Source organism: Triticum urartu, chromosome 2A, assembly GCF_056163025.1.
Source record: "Triticum urartu cultivar PI428250 chromosome 2A, HENAU_Tu73, whole genome shotgun sequence".
Lineage (NCBI taxonomy): Eukaryota > Viridiplantae > Streptophyta > Magnoliopsida > Poales > Poaceae > Triticum > Triticum urartu.
In genome coordinates, this window is record NC_141874.1 from 107,751,195 (window position 1) to 107,767,143 (window position 15,949).

The following is a 15,949-nucleotide window of genomic DNA, read 5'->3' on the forward strand; positions in this document are numbered from 1 at the left end:
AACTTTTCTCATATTCTGATCTTTTTTCAATCCCCGGAATGTTTGAAAATTTTCAAACCAGGTACTTTTTTAAATACATGATTTTGTTTGAAATCATGATTTTTTAATATACTATTTTTTGCGGGTGAATATACGAACTTTATTGAGCGCACAAACTTTTTTTTAGAAACAGTCGAGTTAACAGTCAACCAGGAGGTCAACAGTCAACATGCCTAGTCATTGGTCAACATGTCAAGTCAAAATAGATCAAACCTTCTTTTTAGGAACGTCAACCGATGGAGAGCTACCAGTAGCGATAGCTAGCGCCAAAGGCGCAGAATAGGAGCCCTCCAACTTTTGCATTTTAAGATTTTCACTTCAAATTATCCAGAATTACACTTCAATTTCTTGTTGTTCTTAAAAAACCATACACGCTAAACAAAGTATTAACACGAGCCTTAAACCTCATGTTTAATAGCTAGCGCACATGATTAATATTTGTTGGAACTACAAGAGTTTTCTGTATAACAAGATCACCAAGCATCTATTCCAGGCAAGGTTTTTGCCGTGAGCTTCAACCACTTGGATGAAAGTGACACATTATGTACTAGATATGCGCCGCGTGGTATTAATTTGGTACCTGGCGGTGTACAAATCCGTTGTGTGTTCAGTTTTTTGATCCAAATTTTTTGAACTAGTGTTGCGGTTTGTTTGGTTGCTTTAGTATTTTCGTACCTGGTCAAACGTGGGTCCTGTCAGTTGAACACCGCTGTATTCTTGGCTGCATGCACGCGGTTCGTGGGGTGATTTGTTGACCATATGCATGTACTGATGAATTGTTGGGGCAGTGTATGATACGTGGGGTAGCATGCATGGTTCAATCTCCCTTCCGTACGTGTCGCCGGTTGCTTATGTGGACGTTTCCTGATGCTGTGCTGCGTGTGTGCATGTCGGTTTGGTTGTGTATGTGTTATTTCACCGTGCCGGCACGTTGTCAATTTGTTCAGATTGATACTCCTAGGTTGGCACGTGTGCAGTTTCCACAATTCTCGGGCGGTGCCGCTGTTGCCGTATTTTCTGGACGTCGTTGCTTAGTTCGTGTCGTTCGTACTCTGGTCACTCTATAAATAGGTGTTCGACCGTGTTGCTTCTCCCAGCCTTGCACGTCGTGGTCTCCATTCACATAGATGGATCGTGGTAGGCCTTGCCGAAGTGGCCTCCGCCGTCCGGGTCGTCCTCCTGAAATTCGTGGCGCAGTTATTGGACGTATCGATCTGCGTCTCCGTTGACGTCTGTCCGATGATGATTTACTACGTGAGGGCTGTCCTGCTGTTCATCGTGTCGTTGGCTTTGCATCTACTGGTTAGTCACGTCAAGTAATTAAGGTATTTGCCTGGATGTTTTGTGTAGGGGATCGAGGTCAAAATTCATCTGCTGTTGATTCGCGTCGGCGGCGCAAAGAGATCTGACTGGGAAAGCGTCCTGTTGATGGCATTGTTGGTGAGTATGCGTGGATTCTTGCCTTGCTTGGTTCGGATTGGGTTGTCTCAGTCTTTCATTTATTTATTTTATGTAATTAGTTATTTGTTTCTTCCCTTACTGTAGCTGATTCTTTATGTGGTCTTGGTTCTTCACGTGGTGTGGACTCTGCTGTTTCCCTTCCCAGCTCTTCGGCTGAGTTCTCTGGTACTGCTTATCTATAAGTTTTATTTTCTGTGAAAAATTGTTACGGATAAAATATGTCAAATTGTTTGACATCTTTGTCTAAGGGGGCAATATATGTTCATGGTGCATGCCGGGGGCTGCCGGCGGGGCTACGTGCATGTCCCATGCATTATTGCGTCTTGCCTATGTGACTACGTGCATGCCCCATGCAGTTCCTTTTTCTTTGTTTTTTTCCATACAATGTATGATTCTTCAGAAAATGCCAATAGTGCCCGAGCTGCAGTGAGCTCGATATTTTAAAAAAGAGCAAAGCTATATTCAAAGTTTCAAAAAAAAATTGAAAGAACATCCGTGAAAACTTATACATTTTCCGCATGCACATGTGAAGAATCATTTGAAATTTTTGTGATTCGTAGACTGTACAAAAAAAACAAAAATCGGTCCAACAACAAGACGGCTCATTTTAGAAATAGGTTTCTGCCTTTTTCTGTACGCCGCGTGTGACTATTTACAAAAAAATAAAAAGTTCTAGAAAAATCATGCTGTGTAAATTCATTTTTTTCTTCTTCAAAACGAGCCTGCACTCATGGTTCCCTCCTTTTTTAGGAGAGTCTTCGGTTCCATTTGATGGTCCAGTTGTTGGTCAACCTGCTGCTCTTTGTATTGGCACCTCAGGTTTGCTGCTTGGTATCTTTTTAGATTATATAATTTTTCTATTTGATATGTTCACTCCTTTTTGTATTTTAGTACAAACCGCTACTGTTGATGCTGTCACTTGCGTAATGGAGGATCTTTCTGGTGGGTTTACGTCTGGTGTTGATCAAGTTAACCGACCCATGGTGGCAATCTTTTTCGGATAACAAGAAACAATTTGCTCAAATAATCTCAGCAGAGATAACATTGTGGTCTATCAGGAAAAAAAGTTAGCTATTTAATTAAATAGAAAACTCTGTCACTCATTGCAACAGATGCTAAACAATTAGACTAACTGACAGAGAAGTATATATAGAGTAGTTACATTTCTTTATTCCAAAAACAGATGATGGATGTTAATCGTACAAGAACACGAGGATGACAAACATAAATTGATCACATATATTATCACCACGGGTCGATTTAATTGGTGGTAATTTTTCTTTGCGATGGAAACAAAGTGGAATCAAATGATTCAAACAACCAAAAGAAAGGGAACAAAGGATGCTTACGGAGCTGAATGAGTCAGGGTGCTCTACTACTGGATTGCAAGTAATAATAGGTAGATCCAGCGACTCAGTGGCAGATGTTAATCAACCCCACAATGTCAAGCAGCCGCCCTGGCTTTGCCCGGAAGTCACCACTGAAATTACAGCAAGAAATATGAAGTAATTTGTATCTTCCATGCTGGGGTTGTACCAGTGTATTGACTCCGTCAATGCACCAACCTGGAAGAAGAAGAACTGTTTGTGGAGTGGGGAATTTCTTTTCTGAGGAGAAAAATGTTTAGTACGTCTCTAAGTTACTGAACTGTCCCCCTAGACAAAGATGAGTTTAATATTGCCCGTTGACACAGAGAAGGCCTACTATCACATACCGCTTATTGGACTGTCTAACATTAGTCTCATTCCAAAGCCCACATATCCAGCAAAGAAGCTTACATCAAAGAGAAAGCTACAAATTGGATGATTGGTCTCTATGAAATTGATGTTATACTTATTTTATTTTCGAAAAGGGGATTACCCCGGGGCCCGGCCTCTGCATCAAATGATGCACACAGCCGTGCCATATTATTAAACATAAATCAAGTTCCAGTCAGCGAGTTCCAGACTTATTTCATCAAGTAGTTTTCTTCTATTTGAATTCAATTTCTTCAATTGCTCTGAGCCGTGAGCTTATATTAGCCGGGAGCTCATATATATTTGGCATTGTGAACTCATTTTAGTTTTATTTATGAAATCATTATGTGAACTCCTTACTTTTTTTGGGAGATGTGAATTCAGATTCATCTATGAATCATGGTTGAAGAGTCCCTTGCCAATGTACGGAGGTCTACATACGTGTGCCACTTCTACCTACAATTCCATTGCTGCTTTTGAATAAGCTACGACAAGTGCAACAAAACAGATTGCAGCAAGTAGCTTATGGACTGAAATTTGCAATAGTTTGTCATATTGTCGCTCATTTGATCCTGGCTGTGAAACTAAACGTGACATGCTATTCTTCATGTAATTTCCAAATCGCAATCCATAATCAAGCAAAAGATTACAACAAACGTGATACATGTTGCTTGCATTCAACATCTTCAGGACCTACACACGAATCCATCTCCTCCTCCGGCCGCTGCTGCCATCACGCCACTTGCTCAGGACCTGTACAAGGCATCGTCTTCTCTTCAGCACCACCCTCGCCACTAAAACACTTCTCCAGCAGGGGAGGGCGAGCTGCGCCAATGAGCCGAGGGGATGGCAAGCACCCGCAGAGAGCTGCGCTATCGCGCGCAGGCGTGGGGGAGAACCCGCAGCGAGCTGCGGTATCTAGCGCAGGCATCCGCGAGGCGAGGACGAACTGCGCCGGCGCCTGCAGACGTGGACGAGAACCGGCAGCGAGTCGCAGTGGCTCGCTCGGGCATCAGCGTCGGTGAGCACCGTCGGGGAGCTACGGTTGCTCGCACAGGCGTGGGCAAGCTAGGGCGGAGAGCTGCGGTGGCTTGGGCTGGCAGCGGTGAGGTTCGACGACGAGCAACCCGTGACGACAAGAGCGAGGTAGCCTGAGAGCAATCCTTATCCAACCAGTCCACACGCATCAGATAAGGTTAGATAGGATCAGGGGCACTTTGGTCTTTCAGGTGCCTAGAAAATGGAAAAGAAAAAGGGGAAGTAATGGAAAAAAGGAGAAATTGCATGGTAATGAAAGTGAACATGAATTGGATGGCATTTTTTGAAGCAAATCTTGACGGTGACTTTAAAAAATAAGATAATTCTAACTTTCTTTTATTGTCGGTTTGGTCCATGTTCAAATTAGGCCACAAGGCAGTCAACTGCTTGTAATTGACTAGGACTAATCTGTACATCAACCGCTCTGACAATCATCCACGGAGGTTACTCAACTCCTTGATTTTCTTGTAGACTGCTTAGTTAATTCAGCGTATTTTGCTCTGTCTAGCCTCAATTTGTTTGACGTGACTCACATGCTAATTATTTCTTCCTCCCTCCTTAACTTATGTTTGTTTTGATTAATTAAAACTTATTGTGCCAGTCAACTATGTATCCAGCATATGGATCTGTTTTTTTTTTGCGAAAGCGTATGGATCTGTTGACTTCTCCACTTCGGTACTACTTATCGTTCGCTCCTCTACTACATCGAAACCATTGTAGTGGTCGAAAAAAAAGGACCTTCAATTTGACCACTTAGTTTGAAAAAAAATAAAGATACATGCGTCTAGGTTTACAACCTTATTAAAGAAATAAATAGCTGTTGTGTGCACTTAATCTTCAACGGGAGAAATCAAGGTGAACAAGGATTCTCAAAACGGTTTGTCTCAAATTTCAAGATATTTTGCAATCTTCGAGAGTCAGGTCATGATTTGGAAACCATGCATTCAGCAACAACTTCAACATTGTGTTTACAGGGAACAAACCATCAAGAACAATAGCATAAGAACTAGCCTCATCTCTCTACCACTACATCACAGAGACAAACACAGCTTGAGGATCAATATCTCAAATCTAACAAGAGAACAAGAGCTTCGCCATTCTGCATCCAAGCCACTATCACTATCTATTGTACATCATTTATGCATGTACCAAATAGACATACCCTTTTCTTGTATGAACTACTTTGCAACGAATCAACTCTTGGGACGAGTTACCAAACATTCAAAAAAATTCAGATAGCGTGTTAATTTATGTGGCGCATGAATTAGTGTAGGAACCAGTTATTTTAGTACATAAAAAAATCAGCCACTTGTGTGAAAAATCTTCAGGTTTAGCCATTTGGATGAAAGTGACTCTTGGTGAGGTTTGAATCTGGCACGTGGTATTATTTTGGTACCTGGCTGTGTACAAATGTGTTGTGTATTCAGGTTTTCATTTGAAATTTTTTGAACGTGTGTGCAGCTTGGGGGTTTGGTTGGTTTAGCATTTTTGGCTGTGCGGGCGGCAGGTTGAATTGAACGGTGCAGGTCTTTCCGTGTATTGTCGGCTGCTGCATGAATGTTGATTGACAGGTGATGTGACTACGTGTTTACACATGCAATTCTGCATGTGGTGTTGGCTCTTCACGTCGCTTAAATCGTTCTTGCCCGAGCTTACTCGAAGCTGCTTGATTCGATTTTTCTAGAGCAATTGCGTTTCTATAAATAGCATGGTACCTCTAATCCCTCGCTGCACCTGTATCCGGCGCTGCACGCCTGCACCACGTCCTCGGCATCTCTTCATCCCGTTGTGCCATCCATCTCCATGCCACAAAGACGACGGCTGGGGCACGCCACAGCCTAGCACCACGCGTGTCCCCTGTAGCCCATGCTGCCGCAGCTCCTCCAGTTGGGTGCTCCGTTTCCCATAGCCGCCCGCTCGCCGCGTTCCTCGGTGGCCTCATCCCGTTGTATTTTAGGTCTTCGTCTTCTCACTGCTCCTCGGCTCCAACCTCCTTTAGCACCCTCTCCAATTCCGTCAGGCCTCAAGCAGCGACCAAACCAAGTCTACATACTGGCCCAGCTTGGGCGGAGTTTGGCCGCCGAGACCTCTGAGGGGGGCGCGTCAAGGTTGGTATTTGGCAACCATTCGCAACAGGGGATTGGAGGAGAAATAGGGACGCCTGGCTATGCCTCTGGTTGTGCTTGGACATGGGTGGGAGCGGTGGCGGCGGTTTCGTCAAGTGCACTGCCGTGTCGTGGGTGACGGCGCCGTGGGCAGGAGTGCAGGACCTACATACTCATTACCGTCGGCGGAAGCGCCGCAGGGTTGAGAGCCCGGCGGAGCCCGAAGACCACGACCGTCAACCTTGAGTACACCATCATATCGCCACAACAGAAATAACCATCGAGGCATCGACCGGGCGACGCTTCCAGATATAGAGCGTGTTTGCATGGTTGTTCGTGGCGACGAAGGCGGAGTCGGCGCCAAGATCAGGTGTCAAGCCGGCGACCATGGGACGGTGAGGCGTCTGACGGGCGCCCCCTGGGCACGCTGGCACATGCCTTCTTGCCGACCGACAGACGGCGGTTCCACGCCGGGATGCCTCAGAGACGTGGATGTCCGGCGGCGGCTCATGTCGCACGCCTCGCTATGCGGCCGTCCACATACCACGTGAATCATAAGACACCCAAGATGTTATCATCTATACTGCAGGCTTAAGGCTGGATGCAAACTCGACCAAACAAGTCCACAACTGCCCTTAATGCACTGCACGTCGCGCAAGTTCACCACCAGTTACGCAGCAATTGGCGGTACACATGCATGCGTATATGTAGTCATCCCCGTATGTGCACTAATGTTAGCACTGCATGTATATATAATACTACTCCGTAGCTTTTGATTTTTTCTGCAGGCCACGTTCTTTGGAGCTGCCGTCTTCCTCGCCGTCATCAAGCCCGTCCCGGCACCATCGTAAGTAAACGTACTACGCCTACGCGCGGTATCAATTTCAGTTTCTCACTGTGCGCCAAAAAATTACTAACTTAAAATAGGCTGTTTTGCATATTGTCTAAAATGTTTTCAAGGTCTTATAAGAATGACAGAGGGAGTACCTACCAAGGCTACGCTCATTGCGACTACAGCAGTGCGAGCGATACGGTAAGAACAATCTCTATTCAGTATTTTAAACTGACTACAACGTATTTGCATGCAGCAAGAAGAATTAATAGTGTACATGCGAGACGTATTTGCAGTCAGCTTAGCAACCAAATTTGATGTAAAAGGCTATGCCCATCGGAACCGCCCTGGAGGCATGATAGAAGCATGGGTTCTCATTGGCGCACCACATCTACCGTGCACTTAGAGTGGAAATCTGATGATATTTACAGAACTTGCTGAAACACAAGATGATGCTGAAGAAAAGGCTGCTCAAGCAGCCTTTGAGTACATTTGTGCCAACCATAATATCACCATCAATGATTACAGCTTTATGTACTTGAAGTAGTAAAAGAAAAACGGTTTAATATGGCCCGTCAGTAGGTAATAATAACCACTCAGCAGAACGAGTTTGCAAGGCAAACAAAAATTCTAGCAAAAATATGCAATGACTTCTCTGACGTAGTTCTGCTCTGCAATTCCCCGCAGCGCCCACGTAGTGAAGATCCTATCATTGCGTCTCTATCACTTTACCACATACATTAATCCTGCAGGAGGCTACAGCAGAATGATCTAATTTGGCAGCAACCATTTATGTTTTTCTCATCTTATCGCAGTAGCATCATCGCATAGTGTTTGTTCTCTGTACAACACGCCGTACACGGCCAAAATAAATAGATGTGTCAGAGATGTACCAACTATGTCTTCCCTGTTTAGCACATGCAACATGCATGATGACAATAAAAACATGCTTCTTTCTATCTTATCTTGATGCACCAATATTTTCTCCATACAAAACTCTGCGATCTCAAATTTTATAAAACTTATTGTTAATAAAAAAGCATAATTCATTTAATATGACCGTATCGAGGGCGCGGCGTGCCGCCGCGCAGGCTTTGCTAGTTAGAAACTAAAGCAAGCTGCACATTTAAGCAATCGATGCGTCTAAGCACAAGTTTAGGGGCGGAGCCTAGGATCTCTTGTGATCTTGAACTTATAGATCTAAAGTTTAACAATCCCTTGGACCATATGGCACGCTCCCATCATCCAAACTAGACTGCACGACTCTGATTAACCTCCTACAGAGCTTTTGCACTTATTCCATACAGTAAAAACAATTCACCAAGTTGCTGCTTGGAGTCAATCACTACCAGAAATTATCTAGTTGCCGACGGCCTCATCTATGCCGACGGCGCCCGTCGGCATAAATGGACATATGCCGACGGCCAAGGGCAGGCCGTAGGCGTAGAATAGCCGTCGGCATATGTGTATCTATGCCGACGGGGGCCGTCGGCATATGTGTATCTATGCCGACGGGGGCCGTCGGCATATTACGGCCGTCGGGACAGCTCGCGGTACGCCTACGGGGACCGTCGGCATAGAAGAGGCCGTCGGCATAGAAAGGGCCCACCTACCCGATTAGCGGCGACCGTTTGACGGCGTCAAAACTACGCCGACGGGGGATAACGGCGGCCGTCGGCTAGCCGTCGGCATAGAATTGCTAACATCACCGATCCGCGCCGTCGACACGTCATCGAACCGAGGGAGTGAGGGCCTGTGGTGTGGCAGAGATATGCCGACGGCTATGCCGTCGGCATAGTCCTAGCCCATGCTATCTGCCACGTCATCAATCCGCGTGCAATGCCATGTCATCGATCCGTGGGATCGTAGCTCCGTGTGCGCAGCTTGCCGTCGGCATACCTTTATTTTTTTATTTTTAGTTTATATATTTATTATTTTGTATTTTTTCACAGCATAAATGTGCCTTATCTAAACAAAAAACATGCCCCGATGGTATATCGATTGCCCCCCTCACGGACGTCACTGCCGCCGTGTCACGGAGGGGGGAAACGATCGACATGGAGGGAATCTGGTTAGAGGGGGGATTCGGGGTGGCCTTCGAGGTGTAGCTATGCTACCGAAACATCGCATGGGTCCCGATGCATGTGTGAAAGTGTTCTGGCATGCGTAGACGCCCGTCTTGGGGCTCCATGGTGTGCCCCCCTCCACGGAAGGCAGAGCCGCCGTCACTTGGAGGGGGGAAGGTGCGGGTGCGGTGGAACCGGAGGGAATCTAGTGTTGGGTTGGGTCCAAACCGTGTTCGGGAATGTTGCTATGGGCTGACCTATCGCAACCAGGCGGAAGAGTCCACCGGTCAAAGCCCGCCCGACGAAAGTCAAAGGGCTAGATCTACTCGTCAACTAGGATTCGGGGTGGCCTTCGGGGTGTAGCCATGCCACCGAAACATCGCACGGGTCCCGATGCATGTGTGAAAGTGTTCTAGCATGCGTAGACGCCCGTCTTGGGGCTCCATGGTGTGGCCCCCTCCACGGAAGGCAGAGCCGCCGTCACTTGGAGGGGGGATGGTGCGGGTGCGGTGGAACCAGAGGGAATCTAGTGTTGGGTTGGGTCCAAACCGTGTTCGCGGATGTTGCTATGGGCTGACCTATCGCAACCAGGTGGAAGAGTCCACCGGTCAAAGCCTGTCCGGCGAAAGTCAAAGGGCTAGATCTACTGGTCAACTGGGATTCGGGGTGGCCTTCGGGGTGTAGCTATGCCACCGAAACATCGCATGGGTCGCCATGCATGTTTGAAAGTGTTCTGGCATGCGTAGACACCCGTCTTGGGGCTCCGTGGTGTGGCCCCCCTCCACGGAAGGTAGAGCAGCCGTCAGTTAGAGGGGGGGATGGTGCGGGTGCGGTGGAACCGGAGGGAATCTAGTGTTGGGTTGGGTCCAGACTGTGTTCGGGGATGTTCCTATGGGCTGACCTATCGCAACCAGGTGGAAGAGTCCACCGGTCAAAGCCCGTCCGATGAAAGTCAAAGGGCTAGATCTACTGGTCAACTGGGATTTGGGGTGGCCTTCGGGGTATAGCTATGCCACCGAAACATCGCACGGGTCCCGATGCATGTGTGAAAGTGTTCTGGCATGTGTAGATGCCCGTCTTGGGGCTCCGTGGTGTGGCCCCCCTCCATGGAAGGCAGAGCAGCCGTCACTTAGAGGGGGGATGGTGCGGGTGCGGTGGAACCGGAGGGAATCTAGTGTTGGGTTGGGTCCAGACCGTGTTTAGGAATGTTCCTATGGGCTGACTTATCGCAACCAGGTGGAAGAGTCCACCGGTCAAAGCCTGTCCGGCAAAAGTCAAAGGGCTAGATCTACTGGTCAACTTGGATTCGCGGTGGCCTTCGGGGTGTAGCTATGCCACCGAAACATCGCACGGGTCCCGATGCATGTGTGAAAGTGTTCTGGCATGCGTAGAGGCCCGTCTTGGGGCTCCGTGGTGTGGCCCCCCTCCACGGAAGGCAGAGCAGACGTCACTTAGAGGGGGGGATGGTGCGGGTGTGATGGAACCGGAGGGAATCTAGTGTTGGGTTGGGTCCAAACCGTGTTCGGGGATGTTGCTATGGGCTGGCCTATCACAACCAGGTGGAAGAGTCCACCGGTCAAAGCTCGTCCGACGAAAGTCAAAGGGCTAGATCTACTGGTCAACTGGGATTCGGGGTGGCCTTCGGGGTGTAGCTATGGCACCGAAACATCGCATGGGTCGCGATGCATGTGTGGAAGTGTTCTGGCATGCGTAGACACCCGTCTTGGGTCTCCGTGGTGTGGCCCCCCTCCACGGAAGGTAGAGCAGCCGTCAGTTAGAGGGGGGGATGGTGCGGGTGCGATGGAACCGGAGGGAATCTAGTGTTGGGTTGGGTCCAGAATGTGTTCGGGGATGTTCCTATGGGCTGACCTATCGCAACCAGGTGGAAGAGTCCACCGGTCAAAGCTCGTCCGACGAAAGTCAAAGGGCTAGATCTACTGGTCAACTGGGATTCGGGGTGGCCTTCGGGGTATAGCTATGCCACCGAAACATCGCACGGGTCCCGATGCATGTGTGGAAGTGTTCTGGCATGTGTAGACGCCCGTCTTGGGGCTCCATGGTGTGGCCCCCCCTCCACGGAAGGCAGAGCAGCCGTCACTTAGAGGGGGGATGGTGCGGGTGCGGTGGAACCGGAGGGAATCTAGTGTTGGGTTGGGTCCAGACCGTGTTCGGGGATGTTGCTATGGGCTGACCTATCACAACCAGGTGGAAGAGTCCACCGGTCAAAGCCCGTCCAGCGAAAGTCAAAGGGCTAGATCTACTGGTCAACTGGGATTCGGGGTGGCCTTCGGGGTGTAGCTATGCCACCGAAACATCGCACGGGTCCCGATGCATGTGTGAAAGTGTTCTGGAATGCGTAGACGCCCGTCTTGGGGCTCCGTGGTGTGGCCCCCTTCCACGGAAGGCAGAGCAGCCGTCACTTAGAGGGGGGATGGTGCGGGTGCGGTGGAACCGGAGGGAATCTAGTGTTGGGTTGGGTCCAGACCGTGTTCGGGGATGTTGCTATGGGCTGACCTATCACAACCAGGTGGAAGAGTCCACCGGTCAAAGCCCGTCCAGCGAAAGTCAAAGGGCTAGATCTACTGGTCAACTGGGATTCGGGGTGGCCTTCGGGGTGTAGCTATGCCACCGAAACATCACACGGGTCCCGATGCATGTGTGAAAGTGTTCTGGAATGCGTAGACGCCCGTCTTGGGGCTCCGTGGTGTGGCCCCCTTCCACGGAAGGCAGAGCTGCCGTCACTTAGAGGGGGGAGGGTGCGGGTGCGGTGGAACCGGAGGGAATCTAGTGTTGGTTGGGTCCAGACCGTGTTCGGGGATGTTGCTATGGGCTGACCTATCGCAACCAGGTGGAAGAGTCCATCGGTCAAAGCCCGTCCGACGAAAGTCAAAGGGCTTGATCTACTGGTCAACTGGGATTCGGGGTGGCCTTCGGGGTGTAGCTATGCCACCGAAACATCGCACGGGTCTCGATGCATGTGTGAAAGTGTTCTGGCATGTGTAGACGCCCGTCTTGGGGCTCCGTGGTGTGGCCCCCCTCCATGGAAGGCAGAGCAGCCGTCACTTAGAGGGGGGATGGTGCGGGTGCGGTGGAACCGGAGGGAATCTAGTGTTGGGTTGGGTCCAGACCGTGTTTGGGAATGTTCCTATGGGCTGACTTATCGCAACCAGGTGGAAGAGTCCACCGGTCAAAGCCTGTCCGGCAAAAGTCAAAGGGCTAGATCTACTGGTCAACTGGGATTCGCGGTGGCCTTCGGGGTGTAGCTATGCCACCGAAACATCGCACGGGTCCCGATGCATGTGTGAAAGTGTTCTGGCATGCGTAGACGCCCGTCTTGGGCTCCGTGGTGTGGCCCCCCTCCACGGAAGGCAGAGCAGCCGTCACTTAGAGGGGGGGATGGTGCGGGTGCGATGGAACCGGAGGGAATCTAGTGTTGGGTTGGGTCCAAACCGTGTTCGGGGATTTTGCTATGGGCTGGCCTATCACAACCAGGTGGAAGAGTCCACCGGTCAAAGCCCGTCCGACGAAAGTCAAAGGGCTAGATCTACTGGTCAACTTGGATTCGGGGTGGCCTTCGGGGTGTAGCTATGCCACCGAAACATCGCATGGGTCGCGATGCATGTGTGGAAGTGTTCTGGCATGTGTAGACACCCGTCTTGGGTATCCGTGGTGTGGCCCCCCTCCACGGAAGGTAGAGCAGCCGTTAGTTAGAGGGGGGGGGATGGTGCGGGTGCGATGGAACCGAAGGGAATCTAGTGTTGGGTTGGGTCCAGAATGTGTTCGGGGATGTTCCTATGGGCTGACCTATCGCAACCAGGTGGAAGAGTCCACCGGTCAAAGCCCGTCCGATGAAAGTCAAATGGCTAGATCTATTGGTCAACTGGGATTCGGGGTGGCCTTCGGGGTATAGCTATGCCACCGAAACATCGCACGGGTCCCGATGCATGTGTGAAAGTGTTCTGGCATGTGTGGACGCCCGTCTTGGGGCTCCGTGGTGTGGCCCCCCTCCACGGAAGGCAGGGCTAGATCTACTGGTCAACTGGGATTCGGGGTGGCCTTCGGGGTGTAGCTATGCCACCGAAACATCGCACGGGTCCCGATGCATGTGTGTAAGTGTTCTGGAATGCGTAGACGCCCGTCTTGGGGCTCCATGGTGTGGCCCCCTTCCACGGAAGGCAGAGCAGCCGTCACTTAGAGGGGGAATGGTGCGGGTGCGGTGGAACCGGAGGGAATCTAGTGTTGGGTTGGGTCCAGACCGTGTTCGGGGATGTTGCTATGGGCTGACCTATCACAACCAGGTGGAAGAGTCCACCGGTCAAAGCCCGTCCAACGAAAGTCAAAGGGCTAGATCTACTGGTCAACTGGGATTCGGGGTGGCCTTCGGGGTGTAGCTATGCCATCAAAACATCACACGGGTCCCGATGCATGTGTGAAAGTGTTCTGGAATGCGTAGACGCCCGTCTTGGGGCTCCGTGGTGTGGCCCCCTTCCACGGAAGGCAGAGCAGGCGTCACTTAGAGGGGGGGATGGTGCGGGTGCGGTGGAACCGGAGGGAATCTAGTGTTGGGTTGGGTCCAGACCGTGTTCGGGGATGTTGCTATGGGCTGACCTATCGCAACCAGGTGGAAGAGTCCATCGGTCAAAGCCCGTCCGGCGAAAGTCAAAGGGCTTGATCTGCTGGTCAACTAGGATTCGGGGTGGCCTTCGGGGTGTAGCTATGCCACCGAAACATCGCACGGGTCTCGATGCATGTGTGAAAGTGTTCTGGCATGTGTAGACGCCCGTCTTGGGGCTCCGTGGTGTGGCCCCCCTCCATGGAAGGCAGAGCAGCCGTCACTTAGAGGGGGGATGGTGCGGGTGCGGTGGAACCGGAGGGAATCTAGTGTTGGGTTGGGTCCAGACCGTGTTCGGGGATGTTGCTATGGGCTGACCTATCACAACCAGGTGGAAGAGTCCACCTGTCAAAGCCCGCCCGGCGAAAGTCAAAGGGCTAGATCTACTCGTTAACTAGGATTCAGGGTGGCCTTCGGGGTGTAGCTATGCCTCCGTCTTGGGGCTCCGTGGTGTGGCCCCCCCTCCATGGAAGGCAGAGCAGCTGTCACTTAGAGGGGGGATGGTGCGGGTGCGGTGGAACCGAAGGGAATCTAGTGTTGGGTTGGGTCGGGGTGTAGCTATGGGTGGGGCTATGGGTGGAACTTATAACGTATGGATTAGTGAACTATTTAAACAGGTCAAATTGCTTGTCCCTGGGCGAGGTGGGACTATTTTTTCGAAAAAAAGTGGTTGCCATCTATGCCTACGGCCTTGCTGTCGGCACCTGGAGGGGGGAAACGGACGCGTGGGGTCTACACGGAGGGGATCTTGCTGTGGGTCTGGCCCGGATGTTGCTCCAAAGTGTTCCTATGGGCTGACCTAACACAACCGGGTGGGGAGGTCCACTGGTCAAAGCCCGTCCGTGCAAAGTCAAAGGGCTAGATCCCGTGGTCAAACGCTGCCCCGGCCGCCCTGCCTCGCCGTCCCAGCAGGCCCGGTGAGCTTTTTTTTTTTCATTTTTTTGCATTTTTTACTGCTTGTTATGTGATAGATGCATGTTGTATGGATGAATGGATGGATTGATGTATATTGGTTAGTTATTTTATCATGATGATCTTGCTAAAAAATGTTGTCAAATGTTGTCAAATGTATGTGATAGATGCATGTTGTCAAATGTCGTCAAATTTGAAGAACAAAATTGGTATATTTGAGATGTTGTCAAATAGCTATAGTTTCATTTTGTGATGTTGACAAAATTGGTATCTGATGAGTAGTTATTTTATCATGATGATCTTGCTAAAATAAATTGAAGAACAAAATTTGACACTTGATGAAAATTAGGATTTTAAGTATCATGATGATCTAAAACCTTGACTAGATGTCATTAGCAATATGATTTTTTTCATAGTTTGAAGTGTCAATGCTTTATGTAATGTGGTGCCGTCAAATTTGTTGACTCGGTAAAATTTACAGGCTTTGTGGTATTTCATCTTCCTGGAGCCTTCGTCGTCTGGGTTTGGTCCGTGATCCTGCCGCTGCTCGACTACTTCCTCTACAGCGGAGGGTGAGCTACGAATCCACCTTCACCTCCTAGCCTCTTTTAACTAGATTAAATTTTCACATCAAGTCGCGTAACCTAGGTCTCCCGTCCGAAAGGGTTGCATCGATAAATATGCATTCAATTGCATATTTATCACCGCAGCTCTTTCGGATTGTCCAGCGCTTTCCACGGACAGCCCGAGGATGTGTGGATTGGGTACGTTGTTCATGCTCTACCCCGTTCCGAGACAAGATTTCGGCGGCACCTCCCTGTTGTTCTCCGGATGCACATTCTCTCGGCATTTTGCCGAGACGTGTATTTGGAGAACAGCGGGGAGGTGCTGCCGAAATTTTGTCTCAGAACGGGGTAGAATGGAGAACGTACTCAATCTACACATTCTCGGGTGGGATTAGGACCCATCTTTACCTATTAGAGATGTAGGTGGATTCAACACGGTAGAAACTGAAAATTTGATGTGATTAATTTAAGTGAATCCTTAATTATGTTGTGTGGCTTGCAAAAAAGCAGAGGATGGCAGATAATCAATGGATGTACAGTGGTTTTATCCATCGGAATCGAGTAACATCAGAGTGGATCACG

The 15,949-nt window shown here is 49.6% G+C and overlaps 1 protein-coding gene and 1 long non-coding RNA gene across 2 annotated transcripts; one reads left to right on the forward strand and one right to left on the reverse strand.

The window, feature by feature from the left end:
- The first annotated feature begins 1,129 nt into the window (after positions 1 to 1,129).
- Positions 1,130 to 4,503, forward strand: LOC147984124 (uncharacterized). The gene is made up of 5 exons (XM_087543387.1): positions 1,130 to 1,293; positions 1,390 to 1,479; positions 1,585 to 1,665; positions 2,251 to 2,319; positions 3,927 to 4,503. Exons 1-5 carry the CDS (start codon positions 1,279 to 1,281, stop codon positions 4,032 to 4,034), a joined length of 363 nt encoding a protein of 120 aa, XP_087399513.1. The 5' UTR covers positions 1,130 to 1,278; the 3' UTR covers positions 4,035 to 4,503.
- On the reverse strand, positions 2,651 to 4,061 carry LOC125536072 (uncharacterized). Its single transcript, XR_007294913.2, has 2 exons — positions 3,901 to 4,061; positions 2,651 to 2,980 (listed from the first exon to the last, which is right to left on the reverse strand). It is a non-coding gene; the product is annotated as an uncharacterized LOC125536072 (long non-coding RNA).
- Positions 4,504 to 15,949: the final 11,446 nt, after the last annotated feature.

Excerpts from the sequence above, each read along its gene's own strand:
- LOC147984124 (XM_087543387.1), top strand. Across the intron at positions 1,480-1,584 it reads TCCTGTTGATGGCATTGTTG|CTGATTCTTTATGTGGTCTT; the intron begins GTGAGTATGCGT and ends CCCTTACTGTAG. Across the intron at positions 1,666-2,250 it reads CTCTTCGGCTGAGTTCTCTG|GAGAGTCTTCGGTTCCATTT; the intron begins GTACTGCTTATC and ends CTCCTTTTTTAG.